The following is a 21,794-nucleotide window of genomic DNA, read 5'->3' on the forward strand; positions in this document are numbered from 1 at the left end:
GGAGAGAATGGCCTTAGAAATCAGTCTTGGAAATCTGTCCGAAGAGATAGAGAGAGAGATAGAGAGACAGAGTGACATATGTAGAGGGAGAGAATGGCCTTAGGAATCAGTCTTGGAAATCTGTCCGAAGAGATAGAGAGATAGATAGAGAGACAGAGTGACATATGTAGAGGGAGAGAATGGCCTTAGAAATCAGTCTTGGAAATCTGTCCGAAGAGATAGAGAGAGAGATAGAGAGACAGAGTGACATATGTAGATGGAGAGAATGGCCTTAGAAATCAGAGTCTTGGAAATCTGTCCGAAGAGATAGAGAGAGAGATAGAGAGACAGAGTGACATATGTAGATGGAGAGAATGGCCTTAGAAATCAAAGTCTTGGAAATCTGTCCGAAGAGATAGAGAGACAGATAGAGAGACAGAGAAACACATGTAGAGGGAGAGAATGACCTTAGGAATCATGGTTTGGGGCATCTGACGGAGGAGATAGAGAGATAGATAGATAGAGACAGAGAAGCCGTATTTTCATCGGTATAATCAGACGCTTCAGCCACTCACATCAACTCTTTCCAAAGGCCGAAGAAAGAGAATTAATCGGGTTCTTATGACTGTGATTCTTTTTTCAGGTCCATGGTATAAAGAAGCCTTGTCAATGATGGTTTGTAAGGGGGTTCGAAGTGGGGTTCTGGTGAGTCGGTTAGTGGTTGTGAGAGCCCGAAGCGTCTGTGAATACGGGTCTTTGAAATGGTCACGCTGTACCCACCATGAGCCCGTCACAGTTGCAGAAGGACTGAGTTTTGGTAGCGGTGCAGCAGACCTCCTTGTCGGGCCTCATAAGCGTGATTCCCGAGGTGTTCGCCAGCAAGTTCCGGCTATAGGAGAGAGAGAAAGGAAGGGAAAGGGGAGATTAGTCATGTGTGTGTGTGTGTGTGTGTGTGTGTGTGTGTGTGTGTGTGTGTGTGTGTGTGTGTGTGTGTGCAGCAAAATTGGAAAAATAATCTTAGACTTGTGTTTATAGAAGGAAAGGAGGAGGAGGAGGAGGAGGAGGAACAAGGACAATAAGAAAAAGAAAAATACCCGCAAGAAAACAAAAACAACAAGAAAGAAGTGAAAGAAAAAGTGAGAAACCAGAAAAATGAAGAAGAAAAAGAGGAAGAAGAAGAAGAAGGAAAGTGAGAATGAGGAATTAAAAACGGGGAGCAGAGTGGAGGAGGAGGAAGAAGAAGAAGAAGAAAAAAAGAAGAAGAAGCAGAAGAGGAGAAGGAGGAGGTAGCAGCATTCAGCAGGTGGTGTTGATGGCGGCGTTGCATAATTCAGCCCTCGCCTCCCTCCGCCTCGTCACGCTCTCACTGGCTCGTCACGTCCGGCCAGCAGACAGCGCCATCAAATATTCACGCCGACAACGCTATACCCTTAGCGGTGTCCCCCCAGCCCGGAATACACGCTTCCTTTTGATGTATTTAGAGATTATCGTATACTGTTGTTTAATACAGGAGGGATATAGTGTGTTTTGGGGACTACTTTACGCCCTGACAACGCTATACCCGCAGCGATGTCCTCCCAGCCCGTAATACACGCTTCCTTTTGCCGTGTTTAGAGATCTACCGTAATGTAATAGTGTTTTGTGGGGTGCTTGAGAATTATATAATCGTTAACCTTTAATAATGTTCACGCCCGACAACGCTATATGCCTTCAGTCGCTTCCTTCTGCAGTGTGTACAGCGCTTCTACCGTAACGCTGTCTAATTAAGCAGCTGAAAAAGTTTACGTATGCCAAAATTCATCATAAACGCTGTGATATTTACGTGGGTGCAGGGGCGTCCTTGGGAGTTTTTTCATGAGGGGGCAGACTCAACATGTTTTAATCACACACACACACACACACACACACACACACACACACACACACACACACACACACACACACACACACACACACACACACACACACACACACACACACACACACATTAAATTTCATATATTCCTCGGTGAACCACAAGATAATGGCACACACAGTTTCCCAATAATTGCAGCATCAGGTGTCCTCTCGAGGTTTTAAAAGATATAGATTTTGTTACAACTTGTGTGAACGGGAACATAACAGATTTCCAAGGGTGGGGGGTGGGGACAACTCCTCCTCCGGACGCCCTTATCCTTTGAAGACAGCCTCGGGTAGAAATATTCCTGGTGACATGACGCTGCAGCTGTCAAAATATCGTTCTTTTGAGCTTTGAAGTATTACAAGACATCGTTCCTTAAAGTAAAGCTGTTAAAACTCGTCCATTTAATCTTTGAAATATTCGAAGCGAGACAAGACGTTGATGGCCCACGTAAAAGCGTCAAAACATTACTCCGTTAAGCCATGAAACATCCCGCCTGACCAAACACACAACATCAATCCTCTTCAGTGATAAAAGATTCAGTCGGGCCAGAGTCACCGAGCCATGCAGCCTGTCCGTCCGTCTTCCTGCATTGCTTCATGGCTGATAGCATAACCGCGACATCAAATATTCAACCTCCTCCTGACTTGCTTTATTGCGGTTCCATTGTGTCTCCTTGCATCGCTTGATAACATAATCGCGTCATCAAGTATTAAACCTCCTATTCTTACTTTGCTTTACTACCGTTCCATCCTGTTCTTCTGCAATGCTTTATGGCTGACAACATACCGCGGCATCACAAGGGTCGAATTATTGGACATTCCGGCGTTCTGGCACACATAATTGCCAAGCCTAGGAGTATGGGACATCTCCTTGGGTAGTTTTATGACCCTGGTGATATTTTAACCCTTCCTCTGTACCATAAAACTAAAATACCACTCATGAGAACCCGACTGCTCTCCTTTTTGGCCTTTGGAAATAATTGATATGAGAGGCGAAGGCGTTAACAATACCAACCCATTCAACCTCCTTCTGAGCCCGACAACACTGCTTTGCTTCATCGCCGCTCATTCCTGTCCTCTTAAGTATGCAACAGTTAATGACAGTACGAGGTGTGTGAGGTGTGGTGGAGGTGGTGACAGGTTACTGGTGCTGTGCCTGTCGCGTGTAAAAAACGAGGATCCTCCACCTGGTGCCTGAAACTACCCACCACCCACCGTGAGGGTTTAGGGGATCCTGAGGGGGATCCCAGCAGGCCAGTCCTCTCTCTTTCTCCTCCTTCCTTGTGTTTTGTGTTTTTATGTAATGTGTGTTTTTTCCCCACAGCCAGGTTACCCAGTTACCAGTAGTGTGTAGTAGTTATTTCTTATCTTTCTTTCTCTTCATTAATTTTTCCATGTCCCTTCTTCCTTAAATGGTGATGGTGTTCTTCTATTTCCTTCGCACGTTCCCGTTGGAGGAGAGAGTGGGGGGGGAGAGGAGCCTTTTCTGTTTCTGTCCTCCACATGTAGATGTAGATTAGTAGTAGTAGTAGTAGACACCCCCGCCCATATACGATATAGGGGTTCTCTGGTGTCTGTTCTTCCTATGTATTCCTATGTATTCTTGCATTATACTTTATGGGTGGTAACATAACAGCGACATCAAATATTAACCGGGACAACACTTGCTTTATTGCGTTCGTGTATATCATGCTTGCTTACGTTACGGGCGACAGCGTAGAGTAAACAGTCGCTCGGTTAACACTGCTACCCCTGTCATCCCATCCATGACAAATGATTATTCTATCACCTCGAGGGGTCTGGCAACACTGATTCGGGATAACTCCAACGTCAGTATCTTTTCTCTTGTCTATACGAGTACTAAGACATCGCTATTATAAACTAGAATCACTCAAGAAGGATCGTATTGCATTGCGGAAAGGAGAAACACACTAACATTTATCGGGATAGCGCTAACGTCAATACCTTTTCGTTTGGCTATACGAGTGCTAAGACATCGCTGTTATAACCTAGTGCCACTCAACAGGGACCGTATTGCATTGTGGAAAGGAAAAACACACTAATATATATCGGCAGAGCGCTAACGTCAATATCTCTCCATCTTTAACCTTTACTTACTTTGTCATGCTAGTGGTATAAGAAAAAAATGTTCCCGTAAGCCGATACTATGCAAACACGAGTCGTATTGCATCGTGGAAAGGTGTTTACAATGCCATCTTATCTGTCTGGTTAATTTTCTTACTCCAGACATTTCCAAAAGTCACAAAGGAGATGAGTTGGGGGTTCGCAAGAGTTATTTTTCACGTTCATGGTACAGAAGACTTGTTAAACTATCACTTGACTCGTAAGACTGATCATGGAAATACTAATACGAAAGTTCGATCATAATAAGGGTCGTGTGTAAGCCCCAAATTGTTTGAGTCGGTTTCTAGTGAGTTGTTTTTCACGTTCATGGTATAGAAGACTTGTCAAACTATCACGAGGCTCATAAAACTACTCATTGAAATACCTCCCACACAACTTCTATGCTACGAAAGCCTGATCATAATGTGGGTCGTGTGTAAACCCTTCCAAAATATTTAAGTCGTGTTCTCGTGAGTTATTCTTCACATTCAAATTGCCTTGCCATACTATTACGAGGCTCATAAAACTATACTCGTGGAAATACCCGACACACAACCTCTACGAAAGCCTTATCATAATGTGGGTCGTGTGTGAGCTCTCCCGAAATACGTATAGGACCTTTTCTCATAAGTTTGTGTCGCTACTTCTTCTCTGAGTTATGAAATATTCCCGCGCCTGAAACTATCTGACGGCCAATGTTTCTGTATCTTTCTTCTTCTGTCTCTCTCTGTCTCTCTGTCTGTTTCTGGGAAGTCTTGATGAGTTATACCTGTGTGAGTGTGTGTGTGTCTGTGTGTGTGTGTGTGTGTGTGTGTGTGTGTGTGTGTGTTTGTGAATAATTCTCCATATTTTCCTGCATGCAAGGTTTCTCTCTGTCTGCCTGCATGCCTGTCTGTCTGTCTGTCTGTCTGTCTATCCCTCTGTCTGTCTGTTTCCCTGTCTGTGTATTTTCTCGCCTACTCTCCAACCTGACACCCTCACATACCCTCACACACACGCACCACCACCACCACCACCACCGTTTACAGCCATCACTCACCGCTACCATGAATATTTTACCCCCGGCCTCGCTTCCCTCGCTCCTGTCCTTCTAGCAAGAGTCGCTGCCTCGCTCAGGGTCCACGACGCACCGCAACAAGCCACCTGGGTCCATATCCTCAAACGTTCCGTGCCTTACGTTCTCACATTTGACAAGGCTTTCGTAGTGGCTCTGGGAATTTACGTAGGTAGTTCTATGAGCCTGGTGATAGTTTGACAAGGCTTCTTCTGCACCATGAATGTAAAAAAGCACTCATGAGAACCCGGCCAGTCTCCTTTGCGGCCTTAGAAAATATTGGTTGTGAGAGCCTTAAGTGTGACAACCTCTCTACCTATACACAGTGGCTTTACGTGTGTGAAAAGTATCATGCACAAGGTTTAGGAATTCGTATGTTAATAACTGAGCTTCATTACAAAACAATACAATATTAACGCGACCCGGGAAGATGCTAAATAGACGCCCACCCACGGACTATCTATCTATAGGCCATTGAGCCTAGCCAGCCATCGCGTTCCTGTGTATAGGCTGTCTGTCTGGTCCCCTTAACGTCCGTCGCCTTGGCTGAAATCGACTCTCCCTCAGAACACATGACACAACCAGCATCTATTATTAACTTACCGGCCCTGTGTTTAGCGGTGTGTTAGAGGGGAGGGCAGCGGCGAGGGTGGAAGGCTATTACGCGACGTTCACGGGACATAAGTGGGCTAGGTTACCATAGGGGGCTAAGTTACCAATTAAGAGGGGTGCTTTTTTCTCTCTTTTCTCTGATTACTATTTCTCTTATTATTCTGCATACGACAAAGGGTTCTTCTCCTTCCACTTAACTTCCCGCTGACTCACTCGAACTCCTTCTCGCTGTAGTCCATGGCCACCAGCGTCCAGCGGGAGTCTCTGGTCACCAACTTCTTCGACACCGCCTTCAGGGAGAACAGAGAGGGGGGAATAGATAATAAGAAACGATGACTTACTGGCTTTTACTAGTGTGTGAAGAAATATCAGTGTTGCATGATTGAAGGGCCAGCACAGGGTAGCGATAAGACATTAGGGAGCTTTGGCTTACTGGCTTGTATTAGAGTGGAGAAGATATATTAGAAATGTTAGGGAATTGGGGAGCAGAGTTGAATGAAGGCTAGAGTTTTTGTGTAGTTGGGAGATGGTTGAGGTTATGGGAGTGAAAGGAACGTAGCTATACCTCTGTGGTTCCATAGTAAGATGCTTCACATAGGCGTATGGGAGGATAGAGTATGCGTTTTCTGTACGTATAGCCTATTCTTGTATAGCTTTCGTGTAGTTGGGAGATGGTTGGGGTTATGTGGGTGAAAGGTACGTGGCTATTACATCTGTGGCTATAGAGATTAATGGTTCACGTCAGAGCCTTAGAATAGGAGACTTTGGCCAGCTTAATCACTGGTTCCATGTTGCACGGGGCTCTCTGTCTATCTGTCTGTCTTAGGAAGGAAGGGCCGTGCGAGGCTGCATATGTATGAAGGTGATTTACTGTCACGAAACATCGCACGTCATTACTACTACCAGTACGGTGAAAGAGAATAGTTTAGTACAGAAAGGGGGATGGAACACACGAAAAGAATGGCAGGCGGAAATAATGATAATGGTGAAAGAAGAAGAAGAAGAAAAGAGAGAGAAAGAAAAGGAGAATCGTTGAATACAGAAGGGAAAGAAAGAAAGGGAGAAAGAATAATTGTGAAAGAAGGAAGAGAAACACACCAAGAAAGAAAGATAAAAAAGAAAGAGAGAAAAAAAAGGAAAACCAGAAAGAGAGAAAGAAAGAAAGAGAGGAAGGATGACTGTGGCTATATAGTTTAGTTAAAAATGAAAGACAGAAAGAATGAAAGAAAGAAAGATAGGAAAAAAGAAAGTAAAGAGAAGAAAACAAAACAAAACAAAAAACAACACAGACATCATCACTTGCTTGTACGAGAATTCAAACCCACACACACACACACACACACACACACACACACACACACACACACACACCATCCCTCCCTCCCCCCCCCCCCCTACATCCCCCCATTTGTTTACCATTGAGAAGAGGGTCGTCAGCTGATTGAAGGCGGCCTGGATCACGTAATAGGAAGGGGCGGGTCGCATCTTCTTGAGTGTGGCGGTCGTCTTCTCGTCTATGCCCGGCAGGACGATCACGCGCACCACGGAGCCCTCCACCAGGTAGTAGAGAGCCTGGTCCAGCGCTGAGAAGGGGTGAGAGGCGACGCTGGAGTGCCTTAGCGTGTGAGGAGGTGAAGGAGAGCGAAGAGGAGAGAGGATTGAAGCGAGGGGAACAAAGAGTGAGTTTAGGAGAGGCACAGGAGGAAAAGGAGGCAAAAGAAAGTGGAACAAGAAGTATGAGTAGAATACGAAGAAAAGACAGAATAAAGGAGGACAAGAAGGAGTGAGGGAATAGGAGAGATAGTGGAAGGAAAAAGAAGGATAAGAATATAAAAGAAAAAGTAGAAGGAAAATAATGAAAAAAGAAAAGGAAGAAGGGAGAAGAACGAGGAAAAATGGAAGTGGATGGGGGTTGAATACATGGATTTGGTAGAAGAGGAGGAAGAGAGAGAGCTGAAAAGTGGAGGAGGAAGAAGAACAGAAGAAAGGATATTAAGGGAAGGGAGAAGACACAGGACCCACCCTAATACCTCGGACCAAAGATAAGCGTTGCAAAGAAGAGGAGGTGGAGGAAGATGAAGAGGAAGCAGAAAAGAAACACTCAGGACCCACCCACCCACCTGCCTCTGAGCCAAAGATGAGCGCGGCATCAGTGGCATTCCGACTCATGAGCAGGTGGTCCGTTGCAGCCATCCACTGGTGGTTGGACGCCTGCACCCGCACGTAAGGTACACCGTGGGCCGCCGCAGTGTCTCGGGCGAAGGTCCAACCGCCCGCCGTCACGTCCAGCACCAGCGCCGCCCCGGGGAACAGCGCCGAGCAGACTGTAACGGCGAAACAGTAACAAGAAATGAATCAGAGGATGATGACGCTTGACAATCAGTAAATGTATTCAAAACGGACAATAACACGTACCTCTATCCCTACCCCACCTCCACCACTCCTGCCTTAGTAACTGTATCAGTGAGTTCAATCCGTCAGTCAGTCAGTGAGTCATTCAATCAGTCAAAGCATGAACCGAGAAGCAAACATCGGAATCACTTACATAGCTGTTGGTTGTCAGTCAGTTCGGTCAGTCACTCAGTCACTCAGCCCAAGAAGCAAACATAGAAGTCACTCACACTGTTGCTGGTTCTCCTCCTCTTTGTCCAGAGACATCAAGATCACCTCCTGGTTGATAGTGAGGCCGCTGGTGGACTCCCCCTGCCTCACCGCATCCTCCAGCCACGCCACGCTCTCCGGCAGGGACTCGTCGATGGTGCTGACTGTGGGTGTAGAAGTAGAGGAAGTCCCTTATGTTTAACCCGAGTCCTCCATACCCAGATACAGTTCACAGTTTCCGTGGCATAATATAAAAAAAGATCCTAGTCAACACATAAAGACGAAGTACTAGCGTGGTATGAAAGCCCGCAATACTAGACTAACTTCCTCGATACCAGAAGTTGTCTCATAAGCTTAACCCATGTCTTCCATATCCAGGTTGCAAAGGAAACAGCTCAAGGGCAAAAAATGAGAAACAAAACACGTAAGAAGAGCATAGTAGCATAGGGGCATAGAATACAGTAGTAGTAGTAGTAGTAGTAGTAATAGAAGAGTCACTTACTTATGGTTAGCTGTGCCGTTGTTCCCTTCGTCAGTAGCACCAGCAGAAGGAGAACCCAAGATCCCAACCACCGATCGAAAGGGGGACACTGGTAACGTTGGGCTGACCTCTGCATGGCTCCTTGGTAACACTGTAGTAGTAGTAGTAGTAGTAGTAGTAGTAGTAGTGGTGTCAGTCGTTCCGCAGCATCATTCAGCCTCACTTCATCTTATGCGTCAATGTTTCTCCTTCTCGCCTTCTTCCTTTCTTTCTCTTGGCCTAAAGGGATGGTGAGGAGGATTTATTAGATGTGATTATTTGTTGATTGTTAGGAAGGTTAATTAAAGTGTATTTATATTCATAGTCACATAATAATATACGTTTGATAGTTGTGTAGAGGGATATTATATTTATCTCATTTTCTCTCTCTATATATTTCTTTCTCTCTGTTTTTCTTTCTTCCTTTCTATCTTTCTGTCTGTCTGTCCCTCTGTTTGTCTTCTTTCTTTCTGTATTTGTTTCTTTTTTTTTTCTTTCTTTCTTTCTCTATCTATCTGTCTATCTATCTATCTATCTACCCATCTCTAACTTTCTTTTCTCTCTACCACCACCTCCTCCTCCTCCTCCTCCTCCGTCAGTCAAACTTCCCCAGAACTTGGTAATAACTCATCCAATGTCTTTTTAGGGGGACCGGGGGGGAGGGGGGCGGTGGTGGTGGTGGTGGCGGCGGCGGTGACATTCAGGTATAACTCATGACGTTATACGAGGAAGGGAAGAGAGAGGTTGGGTTATCACTTATTATTGTCCGTGTGTGTGTGTGTGTGTGTGTGTGTGTGTGTGTGTTCAGAGTAGATTATTTACTTATGAGATCCGCTGATGCAAGATGACGTTGATAGATAGATAGATAGAGATAGATAGATTGATAGATAGATCGATAGATAGATAAAAGACCATCAAGTTATACACCCTCCCACACATTCACCCCCCACCCCCCCACACATACGTGATTTTTTAAAGCAGAAATGATAAATATTCCTTTGATTAATATTTTGTGTTTTCACCGTGGCCGCCGCAAAGACGTATTATAACAGTGGTCTGCGTGGTATAAACAAACGCACTAATAATTAAAAAAGAAAGTTAATTTATACACGTGATTTTTACAAGCAGAAATTATGAAAGTTCCTCAGATTCTCTTGTTTTGCCTGGGTTGGCGTTAAGATTTATTACATCGTCCAACGTGGTATAGATACACTCAGTAATATAGCAAAACAAATTAAATTACATAATACTCGTGATTTTTACTAGCAGAAATTATGAAAATCCCTCTGATTCCTCTTTTTTGCCGTTAAGATTTATTACAACGTCCAGCATGGTGTAGGCAAACGCAACGGTCATTAATTCGTGATGGACGCTACAGAGGGCGAAGTGGCATAGCGGTGGTGGTGGTGGTGGTGACGGGGCGCAGCTCGATACGGGTGTCCTTCAAAGCCTTCACTGTCGCGGCTCGTTGTGTCCCGTGGCCTGTTAGTGACTCGGGCAGTGTTCCGGCTGACGGGAGGGACAAAGCGATTATTTTAACTATTTATTTGGGGTAGGATGAGAGAAAGAGACAAAACGCCGCTTCTGTTATCTTTGTATTTCGTGGCATGAGAAAGGAGACAAAATGCTTCCTTTCTCTTTGTATTCTCTGCCATGGGAAAAGAGACAACACGCCGCTTCTTTCTCTTTGTATTTTCGGGGCATGGGAAAGGAGACAAAATGCTTCTTTTCTCTTTGTATTTTCGGGGCCTGGGAAAGGAGACAAAATTGTTCTTTTATCTCTTTCTATTTCGTCTGCATTGTTGTTTTGGAATATTTATGGCTGAGTATTATTATGACTAGTATTATTAGCTACTATTATGAGTGCTTCCCAAATTATAGGAAATTAATAGGCGTCACTATAAAAAAAAATCGCCCGTGCCTCCAGCAAACTGTCCCTTCTCTTCCCTGCCCCCTCCTCTTGTTAAAACTACTATTATTTTTTTTTCATTAGTTATGGATCAGAAACCGGAAAATAAAGTGTTCTGCGTACGATAATCTGGTAACGCTTGTATTATCGTATTATCGCTTGTGTTGCCAGCTCCCGCGGCCGCCAGACATGAGCCCCAACACAGCGCAGGGCCGGACAAAGGGCGGCCAAACAAACAGTCCTGATTACGTTTACCAATCACTCACTCCCTCGCTTGCTTACTCACGGCACACACACACACACACACACACACACACACACACATCTGGTTCTCCCTCTCCCTCGCTCACACGTTCGCTCCTTCCTTCCTCCTCCTCCTCCTCCTCCTCCTGTCTCATTTTCCTTCTTTCCGTTCTTCCATTTCCTTCTCTCCTCTTCCTTCCATCCCTCTCCCCTCCCTCATTCTTTTCTTCTTCCTTTCCTCCTCCTAATATCTGTTCTCTTCGTCTCTTCTCTCCCTTCCTTCCCTCTCCCCTTTCTCCCTCTCTCCCTCTCCTTTCCCCATTTTTCATCCCTTTCATCTCTAGTTGCAAAGGAGGAGCGAGGCGGGAAGCAGACGAGGGCACCGTTAGTAATAATTATAAGCACTCATCTCCACCTTTACCTTACCTACGCTCACACGCTCATCCCCACGTCCTCTGTCTTAATAATATCGTTCATGGTGTAAGGAGACGGGCTGATGTGTGTGACGCATGTGTGTGTATGTGTGTCCGTTTCACCTCCTCACCTACTTCCCTACATACCCAAATACATAGCACATATCCACCAGCCTACATACATATATTATCATCTATGGAGCGTATTAATTAATGGTATATGTAAAGAGAAGGTATGCCAGCTGTGTTTCTCTTCTCTATTCCTCCTTTTTCTGCAGCTTCGAACAGTTTCCTTTTACTACTTTACTATAGCTTTTCTCTCCCTTTTCTCCGTGTCTTCAGTACCCTGATTATCTCCTTTAGGTGACGTACACACTCTAGGGTTTGCTTCAGTCACCGTTCGCTCCCGGTCCGGTCAAGAAGGGTCGGTATCGTTAGCCGCTTTCGGGTTTCACTCCAACTATATTTCCTAAGGCCAAAAAGGAGATCAATCGGGTTCTTATAAGTGGCATTTTAGATTCGTGGTACAGAAGAAGGATCACACTACCTCCAGGATCATGAAACTATCCCTAGAAATGCCCACAACTCCTACGAAAGCCTTATCAAATATGTGAGCTTGGAGGACGAAATGTTTTATAATACGACCCCCTTGAGATGTCTACGGAATGCATCGCGACTGGAGCGCAACCGGGCCGTGACTTGAGCGTTCCTGTCCGTGTGAATGCTTCCTTTGAAACGCGTGTAATACTTTATGACAGGACCGTGAATGGACCGTAACTTGAGTGTGACTGTCGCTATGGTGTGAATCGAAGCTTACACTCGTATTATCAAACGTTTGTGGCTCTTCTTATGACTTTTTATTCAAGGCCTGAGAGGAGCTATGTCGGGTTGTCATGAGTGTTTTGCCCGTTCACGTGACTGCCCTTGTGAGCGTATTATCAAACGTTTGTAGCTCTTGTTACGACGTTTTTCAAGGCCTGGGAGGAGCTACGTCGGGTTGTGATGAGTGTTTTCTCCGTTAACGGCGCCGAAGCATTCCAAAACTACCGCCCATGGGAACCCCGACTACTTCTGCGAGAGCCTTTTGAAATAGATGAACATGGACCTTAAAATGATACCTATTATAACCGCAGTAGTAGATAGTTCTGCACTGATTGTAGGAGCTATAGTTCACTGCAAAGTATAATAGCTAGGTGCAGTGCTTGATAGATCACGCTAAAAGATATAGAAGTACGGTAACGCTCTCTGGTCCCATTGTGATTGTACTCGTATAGCGGTCATGCATGCCGCCGTTAAGAATGACAGACTTTTCGCAGGCAGTGGAAGCATAGATTAACGGAACTGTTCTCCCTCTCTTCTTCCTCCTTCCCTCTCCCCTTCCCACCCCATCTGTCTCTCTCTCCCTTCTCCAGTTACCTTCCCATTCCTCTCTGTATCTTAGGAACCAGGTGGCAAGCAATCCTTCCTTCCTTCCCTCTCCCCTTCCCACCCCATCTGTCTCTCTCTCCCTTCTCCAGTTACCTTGCCATTCGTCTCTGTAATCTTAAGAACCAGGTGGCAAGCAATCAAGAACACTGTTACCAATCATTTCCTAAAGAACCGTGTATAGTGTAACCTTCCTTCTCCCCTTCTTCCCTTCACCCTCTCTCTCTCTCTCCCTTGTCCAGTTACCTTCCCAGTCCTCTCTGTAATCTTAGGAACCAGGTGGCAAGCAAACAAGAGCCCCGTTAGCCATTAAAGAGCAGTTGCTTCCTTCAGGCACCGCGTACAGTGTAACCTCCCCGCGTTGCGTTCCTCTCCTCCTTCATTCTTTCCGTTCTTCCCTTTCCGAGCTCCTCCTATCTTTCTTTCCCTCCTTCTTCTTTCCTACTTCTTCCATACCTTTCACCTTTTCTTTTTTCTTCCTCTTCCTTTTTTCCTCTTCAAATCCATGTTTTTTTCCTACCTTTTCCATATATTATTACCCTTTCCTCTTCCTCACATTTTTTTTCTTTCTTTCTCTCCTTTAAATCCTTCCATCGTCTTTCCTACTTCTTCCATACTTTTCACCTTTTCCTCTTTCTCCCCATCCCTTTTTTTTCCCTCCGTCCCATTTGTTTCTTTCTTTCCTTCTTCAAATCCTTCCATTTTCATCCTATCTCTTCTATACTTTTTACTCTTTCCTCTTTTTCTCTTCCCATTTTCTTCCTCCGTCCCGCTTGTTTTAGGCGGCGCCGTTACGAGTCTTGGCTACGAAGTGCAAATGGGCGACAGCTGGTGCGTGAGGGAGGAACAGCAGGACTCGCCCGTCACCCGCTAACCTGGTTAACGGTATCGCCGATTCACGCTCCTTGGCCACTATCATATTCGTGTGGTGCGAGGGCGAACTGGATCATGGTTACGAGTCTGTGTCGCGCGCCTCTGAGATATTAAAACCCGTACTCTTAAACATATCGGCACCTCAGTTCGCGTGTTTGAAAAGCCTCTCGTATAGAAGTTGATGGGATGTTCATGTGCTCCTCTGTGATCTTAGTGATAGTTTTACACAGCCTCTGCACCCTGAACTGAAAAATCACCCACGAAAACATGGTTATTCTTTTTCATGGACTGTTTTGTGATTGTAGTGATTGTTATACACGACCTCTACACCCTGAACTTGGAGAATCACCCATGCACGAAGACCCGGTTAATCTTCCCAGCGGCCTTGGAAAACTGTAGTCGTCATGGGAGCCCGATACGTATAAGAATATGGACTTGATACTCTCTGAATCGGCAAGTCTTCTCAAATTGATGCTTAGGTACTGAACAACGGAAGGCACGCATTTCTAGGTATCGTCATGGGACTTTAAATTAGGTCGTGGTGGTGGTGGTGGTAGTGGTGGTGGTGGTGGTGGTGGGAAAGTGGTCATCGTGGACAGAAAAGAATAGAGGGAGATAAATAGATAGACAGATAGATACATAGGTAGATATGTAGATAAATAAATAGGACATAGGTAGATAAATAGATGAACAAATAGGTCATTAGATAAATAGATAGATGATAAGTTAGACAGATAAATAGATAAGTAAATAGATAGTTAGATAGAAATAGATAGATAGATAGATAGTTAGCTTGATACATAAAGAAATAGACAGAGGGATATATAATTAGATAGATAGATAGATATAAGGAGTCTCTCTCTCTCTCTCTCTCTCTCTCTCTCTCTCTCTCTCTCTCTCTCTCTCTCTCTCTCTCTCTCTCTCTCTCTCTCTCTCTCTCTCTCTCTCTCTCTCTCTCTCTCTCTCTCTCTCTCTCTCTCTCTCTCTCTCTCTCTCTCTCTCTCTCTCGGTAAGTGCAGTTCTACACTTTCCCACGGTAACACTGCATCCTTTGTGTTGTTGTATGCATTCCTACACCCCTCCCTTACCCCCCTACCCCCCCCCTCCCTCCTCCTCCTCCTCCGTCACGTTGTTTGCTCTCCGTCATTCTTCACGCTAGTCAGATACACACGTACGCTGGACACATATTTAAAGGGCCGCAGATTGATTGAGAAGCGACAGCGTTACTATGCACGGAAGGGTCATTTATTGCGTCCATTGGCATGACTGATGGTTCTAATTTCACGGTAGTTCGCCTTTTGTTTTGTTTTTGTAATAGTAATAAAGATAAAAAAGGGAAGAAAAAGGGATCAGAAGTAGAATATAAAGGATTGAAACGTGCCTAGTCGCTGAAGTCTGTCGCGGAAACTTTGTTATTATGGAAGTTTCAAAACGTTTCCGTAAAAGTTATATAATAGCCATGTGCTAAGGACAGATATATGGGAAGACGCTGGGAAAGGCCTTTTTATGATGATGACGATGATGATAGTAATAATAATAATAATGATAATAATGATAATGATACTAATGATAATAATAATAATAGTAATAATAATAATGACACACACACACACACACACACACACACACACACACACACACACACACACACACACACACTACTTAAAAGGTTCAAGGAAGAGAGTATTTCGCGTGACACACACACACACACACACACACACACACACACACACACACACACACACACACAGAGTGAATATAAACAAAAATCGATTGTGTGGGAGCCGTGCAATATGGAAACTCTGTATACATAAGGTGACGCGTGACGTATACATAGTGTCGCCAGTCTCAACACCACCACCATTACCACCACCACCACCACCACACTCTTTAGGATATTCCACCAATACCACAACTTCACACCCTGTAGAGCACGGCACCTCATCTATTAACCCGGTAGCTGCGGGGATCATGTTTCTTAAAGGCCCCTCTAGGCGAATTAATGAGAAAAATCATCACTCCCACAAACCATTTCATAATATATATCAACGCATTTGTGATCAGTTTATGCATCATCATTTTGGGGGGTTTATATCATGGCAAAAATTTGGCCCGTCGCTGCTACACGGTAAAGCCAGGTACCGGGTTAAGAGCAAAGGTCCAGTTAGACAAGTTCAAATGCATACCGAGGTCCCGATGAAACGCCGAAAAAGAGGGGGGGGGGGGGACATACTTAATACTTACAATACTTACATACATATACTTATATCTACTTTTGTGATCCTTTTGTACATTCCACTCTTAACATAAACCTTCTGGCATTAGGCAGTCTTAAACAGGTTAGGCGGCGTGATATCCAGACTCTCAACCTCCTCCTCAGAACCAACGAAAGCCTGTGTAGCAAGGATCTGAGACTTCTTGAAAAACAGCCTACTAGACCCAATCCGGCGTCTTGTTCTCCTACCTACACGGATAAATATTATTGTTGGACCCCAAGCTCATGGAGTAGAAAAATATAATCAAATAACATAAAGGTCCTGCTGTATTTTCTCGACTGACTGTAGGGTCAATGTTGTTTTGTAATCTTTTTATTTCTGTTTTATTTTTATCTACTTTTTTATCTGTTGTGTATTTATTTACCTCCCCTTTTCTATCTTCACGTGTTTTCTGTTCTTTTATTTCTTATCTGTTCTTATTTTTGTTCTTTTTTATTTATTTTTTTCCCTTTTCACGGTCAGCCGAGGAAATACACTTGCAAGAATTTGGATTCGAACCGCGGCCCGTCAGTTGAGTAGCCCTGGAGTAGAATATCACCAACACTCCCCCACCACTATACCATAATCACCACCACCACCACCATCACCACCACCACCACTGTATACCATCGTCACCTCCACCATAATCATCAATGTATTAGTTGAATGAATTATTTCTGTATGCTATTTTTTTCCCCTAAATAAACAGATCAACAAATAGAATCAACATATTACCAGTCTTCACCACCACCATCACCGCCACAGAGGATTATATCATCATCATCATCATCATCATCACCCAACTCCACGCAGCGCTCCTCTGTAACCACCACCACCACCACCATCGCCTGCCAGCAAGCACCTATATCTTTCATCACCATCTCCATCACCACCACCACCACCACCACCACAGTGTCGTGATGGACAGCCATTACAACCATTACTGCCATTACCTTTACCACCAATATCACCACCCGTCCATTATCCCATCAATCACCACCACCACCACCACCACCATCTCTATCAACACCAACACCAACAACACCACTCAGACCAGGAGAACCATTGTAGTAGTAGTAGTAGTAGTAGTTGTCAGAATTTACCTATTATTTTTATCTACTACTACTACTACTACTACTACTACTACTACTACTACTACTACTACTACTACTACTACTACTACTACTACTTCTACTGTTGCTACTACTACTTTAACGCCCTGTGAACTGCAATGCTAATGGACTGATATAAGTATCCCTTACATATCTACGGTCCCACCCTCCCCTGATTCATTACTTATTTATTCCCTATTCGTCCGTGTCTTGCCCCTTGCCACGCTCCCTAACAAGTATTTAATATAGTCTTTACGTGTGCCCCCTCCCCTCCCTTTCTCCCCTATCGTCCTCGTATCCCGGACTTTCTTGAGCGAGCTGTGAATCAGAGGAAAAAATAGTGATTACCGAGTCGAGTTATTCGTGACTTATTCCGCCGCGACGCATTGTACCTAGCATCTGGGGTCATACTCTTATTAAACATATCGGCGCCCAAACACACACATTCGACAAAGCTTTCGTATAGGAGTTGTAGGTATTGCCATGGGAGGTTCTTATGCCCATGGACGTGAAGAAACACTCAGGGGAACGCGACCAATCTCATTTTTGGCCTTTGGAAATTGTTTATGTGAGAGGCGAAAGCGTTTGAGAATACCGACTCTGATACTGTCTGTCCATCAGCCGTTCGAATGATCCTAATCTGAGATATGGATTCGGAGGAGGGAGCTTTTTAAGGATTTGGAAGGCAGGTCTGAGGTCGTTCACATTGACCCTCGCCATCTTCAGCGAGACCTCTGACATACATGAAGCACAAGCAAGGCGTCAAGGCTGGAAGTAATACCATCAGCTCTACATTCACTCAGCGACTAGCGGGGGACATTACAATCAATCAGCGACTATCGGGGAACAGATAACATTCAATCAGCGACTATCGGGGGACAAATAACATTCAATCAGCGACTTTTTTTAATTTGAAGTCTCTCTTTAACACTTCAGGACTCCTACCCATGCTCATAAAACATATACAAAAGCCAATCGCATGAAAAACACAGCACCTCGTTTATCAGTGCACTTAGCTGCTGCCCGTCACTTAACGCAACCCGCGGCGAATAAGTGTGTGTGTGTGTGTGTGTGTGTGTGTGTGTGTGTGTGTGTGTGTGTGTGTGTGTGTGTGTGTGTGTGTGTGTGTGTGTGTGTGTGTGTGTGTGTGTGTGTGTCAACCTTGCTACCAATTCTGACGCGCAGGCAGGTAAGAAAAGAACAGGTGAAAGGTGATAACTCCTGCGGGGAATTATACATCAGAAGTACACTCGGGAGTAAGCAGAAAAAAAACGACTACCACGGCTACTACTACTACTACTACTACTACTACTACTACTACTACTACTACTACTGCTGCTGCTACTTCATTTGTGGTTGATTCTCGCCCACTGTTCCTTCTGCTTTATCACTGTAACTTCCCCCCGAGCTAATCAGTCGCCGTCATCAGTATCGAATCGCCTGCAACGCGTGTTTACAGACTGTCATCGTAATTAAGCATCTTTGTGAGACTGGACGATATAACCTGTATCCAATCTGGGCTGGACACAATAATCTCTCTTCAATCTGAGCAGCAGCGTAGCTAACGTGAATCCAATCTGGGGGCTGGGCGCAGTAACCTGTAGCCCAGCTGTTCATCCTCCCTTTCGGGCTGTTTGATAAATGGGTACCTGGGGAAACCTGGGAAAGATAAACTGTGGTAACCTGGACGTTGCTCTGGCCCTGTGTCCCGGGGTAATGGGTTCTTCCCGCCACAAGCACAAGGGACAATGCGACGGAGATGAGCACCGAGGCCACACCCAGCTATAGCGTATTCCCCAAACTTTACATTTACCTGTTGCATTATTTTTCCGTTGTTGTCGAAACTATATCGAGAACGTGTCGTAACTTTGCTAATTTCCCCCTTTTTTATCTTTTCTTCATCTCTTCTTAACCACATTTCCCTCTTTTTTTCTTTTTTTTTTTTATCTCTCTTCTTACCCTCATTCCCTCTCACTGACATTAAGTTTTACACCGTTATTGTTGTGGGAAAGAGGGAGCGAATAGGGCGTAAGGATGATGATGATGATAATTTATAGTAGTGATAATAATGTGACAAATCTCTTTCCGTACATCGAGTTAGTAAGCGGAAAGGAATCTCACAGCTGCGGTAACAGTGTTGTGGTGACAGTAACTTAGCGATCGCTTTTTTTCTCGTTTTTTCTCTCCTCCTTTTCTACCTTTGCGTGTGTTGGAACTCTTGCATACTAAAGCGGGTGGAGGCGGCCCTGGAGGTAGGTAGGAAAAGCTGCGCGTGGCCTTAGTGCACGTATCCGTTGCACTGGCTCTAAAGGGTGAATATTGTATACAGACTTACATAATTATAATCTCTCGCTCTTATAATCTTCACACGTTGACTTTAGAATGACATATAGGATGAATGGCTTTTAGATTCCCAGATTATTTCACTCGCCAGTAAGAACATGTAAAATAGGAGCTTTGACAATGGTATAGATAGATTACTCGAACGCTTTCAACAGGGGAGCATCAAAACACCTCTCCACCTGAATCTGATCTTGTTATTAGATATTCCTTTTGTACTTTGTTTTAGAGTGTTATAGCGTGGGGTGCTATAGGGTTGTATTTTAAGACATTTCATCGTCCAAAAGCATATATTTGACAAGGCTTTCGTAAGAGTTGTGAGCATTTCCAGAAGCAGTTTTATGACCCTGGTGGTAGTGTGACCCTTCTTCCGTACCATGAACGTGAAGAAACAATCATTAGAAACTGACTGACCCCTTTTTTGACCTTTAGAAATAGCTGATGTGAGATGCGAAAGTGTCTTTTAATACCGATCATAGTGTTTTGGATATCATAGTGTTTTTTTGTGTGTGTGTTTCAGCAGTGTCATAGCGGATTTGAGTCTATATCTACCTGTTTGTATCTCCTTCTCTATTGTCCTTAAGTCGTTTCGTTAATCTCTCTCTGTTTTAATGTTTCTTTATCGCCCTTGAACCGTTTCGTTAACCTGTTCGTTTTTATCTCTGTTTCGCCTCTGAGTTGTCTCCTAAATCTCTTCCTGTTTTTATTTCCTATTGCTTCGATTTTAAGCTGTTTCGTTAATCTCTTTTTTTGTGATGACCTCTTTCTGTTTCACCGTTCAGCTGTTTCGTTAAATTCTTTCTTTTTTCCCTTGAGCTGTCTCCTAAATCTCTCTCTGTTTTTATCCCCTTCGGTTTATTTCTGTTTGCTTATTTTGCTGTAAGGAAACACGCTTCTGGTCTGCCGTTTAATGTACACTCCCACACGTTAATTTTGTATGCTCACAGGCTCAAGGGCCAGTGTGACGGAGACTAGCACTGAGGCCCCAAATATTGCCTTTACTTTTAATCTTTTTCGTTTCCGCCTCCCTCAACACGCCAGTAAGGGAAGAGCGAGCGTATTTATGATTATGAAGCGGCTTACGCATTTATTTTCTCGTTCTTTAATTATGCCTTCACAAGTTTATTTTATATCGACTAGATTCTCCTTTTAGCTCTTCTGTCGCGCCCCACCCGTAAGGAGAGAAAGAGTGAGACTGAGATTACTAGATATATACTTGCCTATGTGCTGTTACTCGTTATTTTCAGACGGTCATTTGATATCTAGATTGTGCGTTCTTTTACTTCTCCTCACACCACAAGCCAGTAAAGAGAGAAAGAATGAGACCGAGACTATTTGATATATACTTACCTATGTTGTTGCTCTTGTTATCTTCAAACGTTTATTTAATATCAAGATTCTTTGTTATTTATCTTTCCGTCACACTCCACTCGCTAATACGAACAGAGAGAGTGAGACTGATACTATTAGATAACTATATATTATACTTACCTATGTGCTGTTACTCTTACTATCTTCACTCGTTCATTTAATATCTAGAGTGTGTTTTAGTTTGCGTCCCGTGACACTTCACTCGCTAATAAGGACGTGGGCGAAGGGTGCGTCCACGGTGGGTGCGTCAGTGCGCCTCGCGTCGGCTGGGGCGGCGAAGCGCAGAGTGGACGCCGGCAAAGTCTTAGGGATTTGTGTGCCGCATTTCGCTTCCCCGTGACACTTCCACACGCATGCTCTCACAAGACGCGCACCCACCTCACACCTGCCTTGCCATGCGCCTCCTGTCTCTCACTACTGACCCTCTTTTTCATCTTCCTCACCATTGCCGGGTTTAGTGTTATGTGTAGTTACCCTAAGGAAGAATGTGTTTAGAGGCCCCCTAACTTACCCTTGCCTGTATTTCCTTAGATTATCTTGAAATATTAAAGAAAAGAGAAAAGAAGAGGTGAAAAGAGAAGGGACGAGAAGAGAAGAGAAGAGACCGGACGAGAAGAGAAGAGAACGGACGAGAAGAGAAGGGAATATAAGAGATGGGAGAGAATAGGAGAGAAGATAAGAGAAGGGAAGAGAAGGGAAGGGAAGAGAACAGAACAGAACAGAAGGGAAGGGAAAGGAATTAAGGACCAGTATATGTTCTTGTGTAATGGTATTTTGGGGCTCATAAATACGAAGACAAGTAGTGGTGGACGATATTAACAAACTTGTGGTGAATGGAAATGCGAGACACACCCTCGAGAGAAAATTTTACATAATTTCCTCTATTTTCATACTAACGTTTTTGCTTCTTTCTCTCCCTCTCTTTCTTATCTCTTCCCTTATTTCTACCTTCCTCCTTACTTATTAACTAAAAGGACTGGGAGATGTGCGTGAAAGTCTTGGGATAAGAAAGAAAAATGGCGTTAAAACTAAAAGGGTTGCTATTGTTAATCTAGAGTCAG

The 21,794-nt window shown here is 44.3% G+C and overlaps 1 protein-coding gene across 2 annotated transcripts in view; it reads right to left on the reverse strand.

The window, feature by feature from the left end:
- Window positions 1-21,713, reverse strand: part of LOC126998742 (ionotropic receptor 25a-like) — a 35,202-nt gene extending 13,489 nt beyond the window's left edge. Inside the window, exons 1-7 of one of the 2 annotated variants that reach the window (XM_050860734.1) lie at window positions 20,854-21,713; window positions 8,775-9,032; window positions 8,293-8,436; window positions 7,792-7,995; window positions 7,088-7,254; window positions 5,885-5,961; window positions 760-868 (exon numbers count right to left, since the gene is read on the reverse strand). In XM_050860734.1, the coding sequence (XP_050716691.1) occupies window positions 760-868; window positions 5,885-5,961; window positions 7,088-7,254; window positions 7,792-7,995; window positions 8,293-8,436; window positions 8,775-8,889 (816 nt within the window). In that variant the 5' untranslated portion in view covers window positions 8,890-9,032; window positions 20,854-21,713. The remainder of the gene's footprint in view (window positions 1-759; window positions 869-5,884; window positions 5,962-7,087; window positions 7,255-7,791; window positions 7,996-8,292; window positions 8,437-8,774; window positions 9,033-20,853) is intronic. The other variant, XM_050860733.1, reaches the window with a different exon arrangement.
- Between the last annotated feature and the right edge of the window lie 81 nt (window positions 21,714-21,794).

This window comes from Eriocheir sinensis, chromosome 15 (assembly GCF_024679095.1).
Source record: "Eriocheir sinensis breed Jianghai 21 chromosome 15, ASM2467909v1, whole genome shotgun sequence".
In the NCBI taxonomy this organism is placed as follows: Eukaryota; Metazoa; Arthropoda; class Malacostraca; order Decapoda; family Varunidae; genus Eriocheir; species Eriocheir sinensis.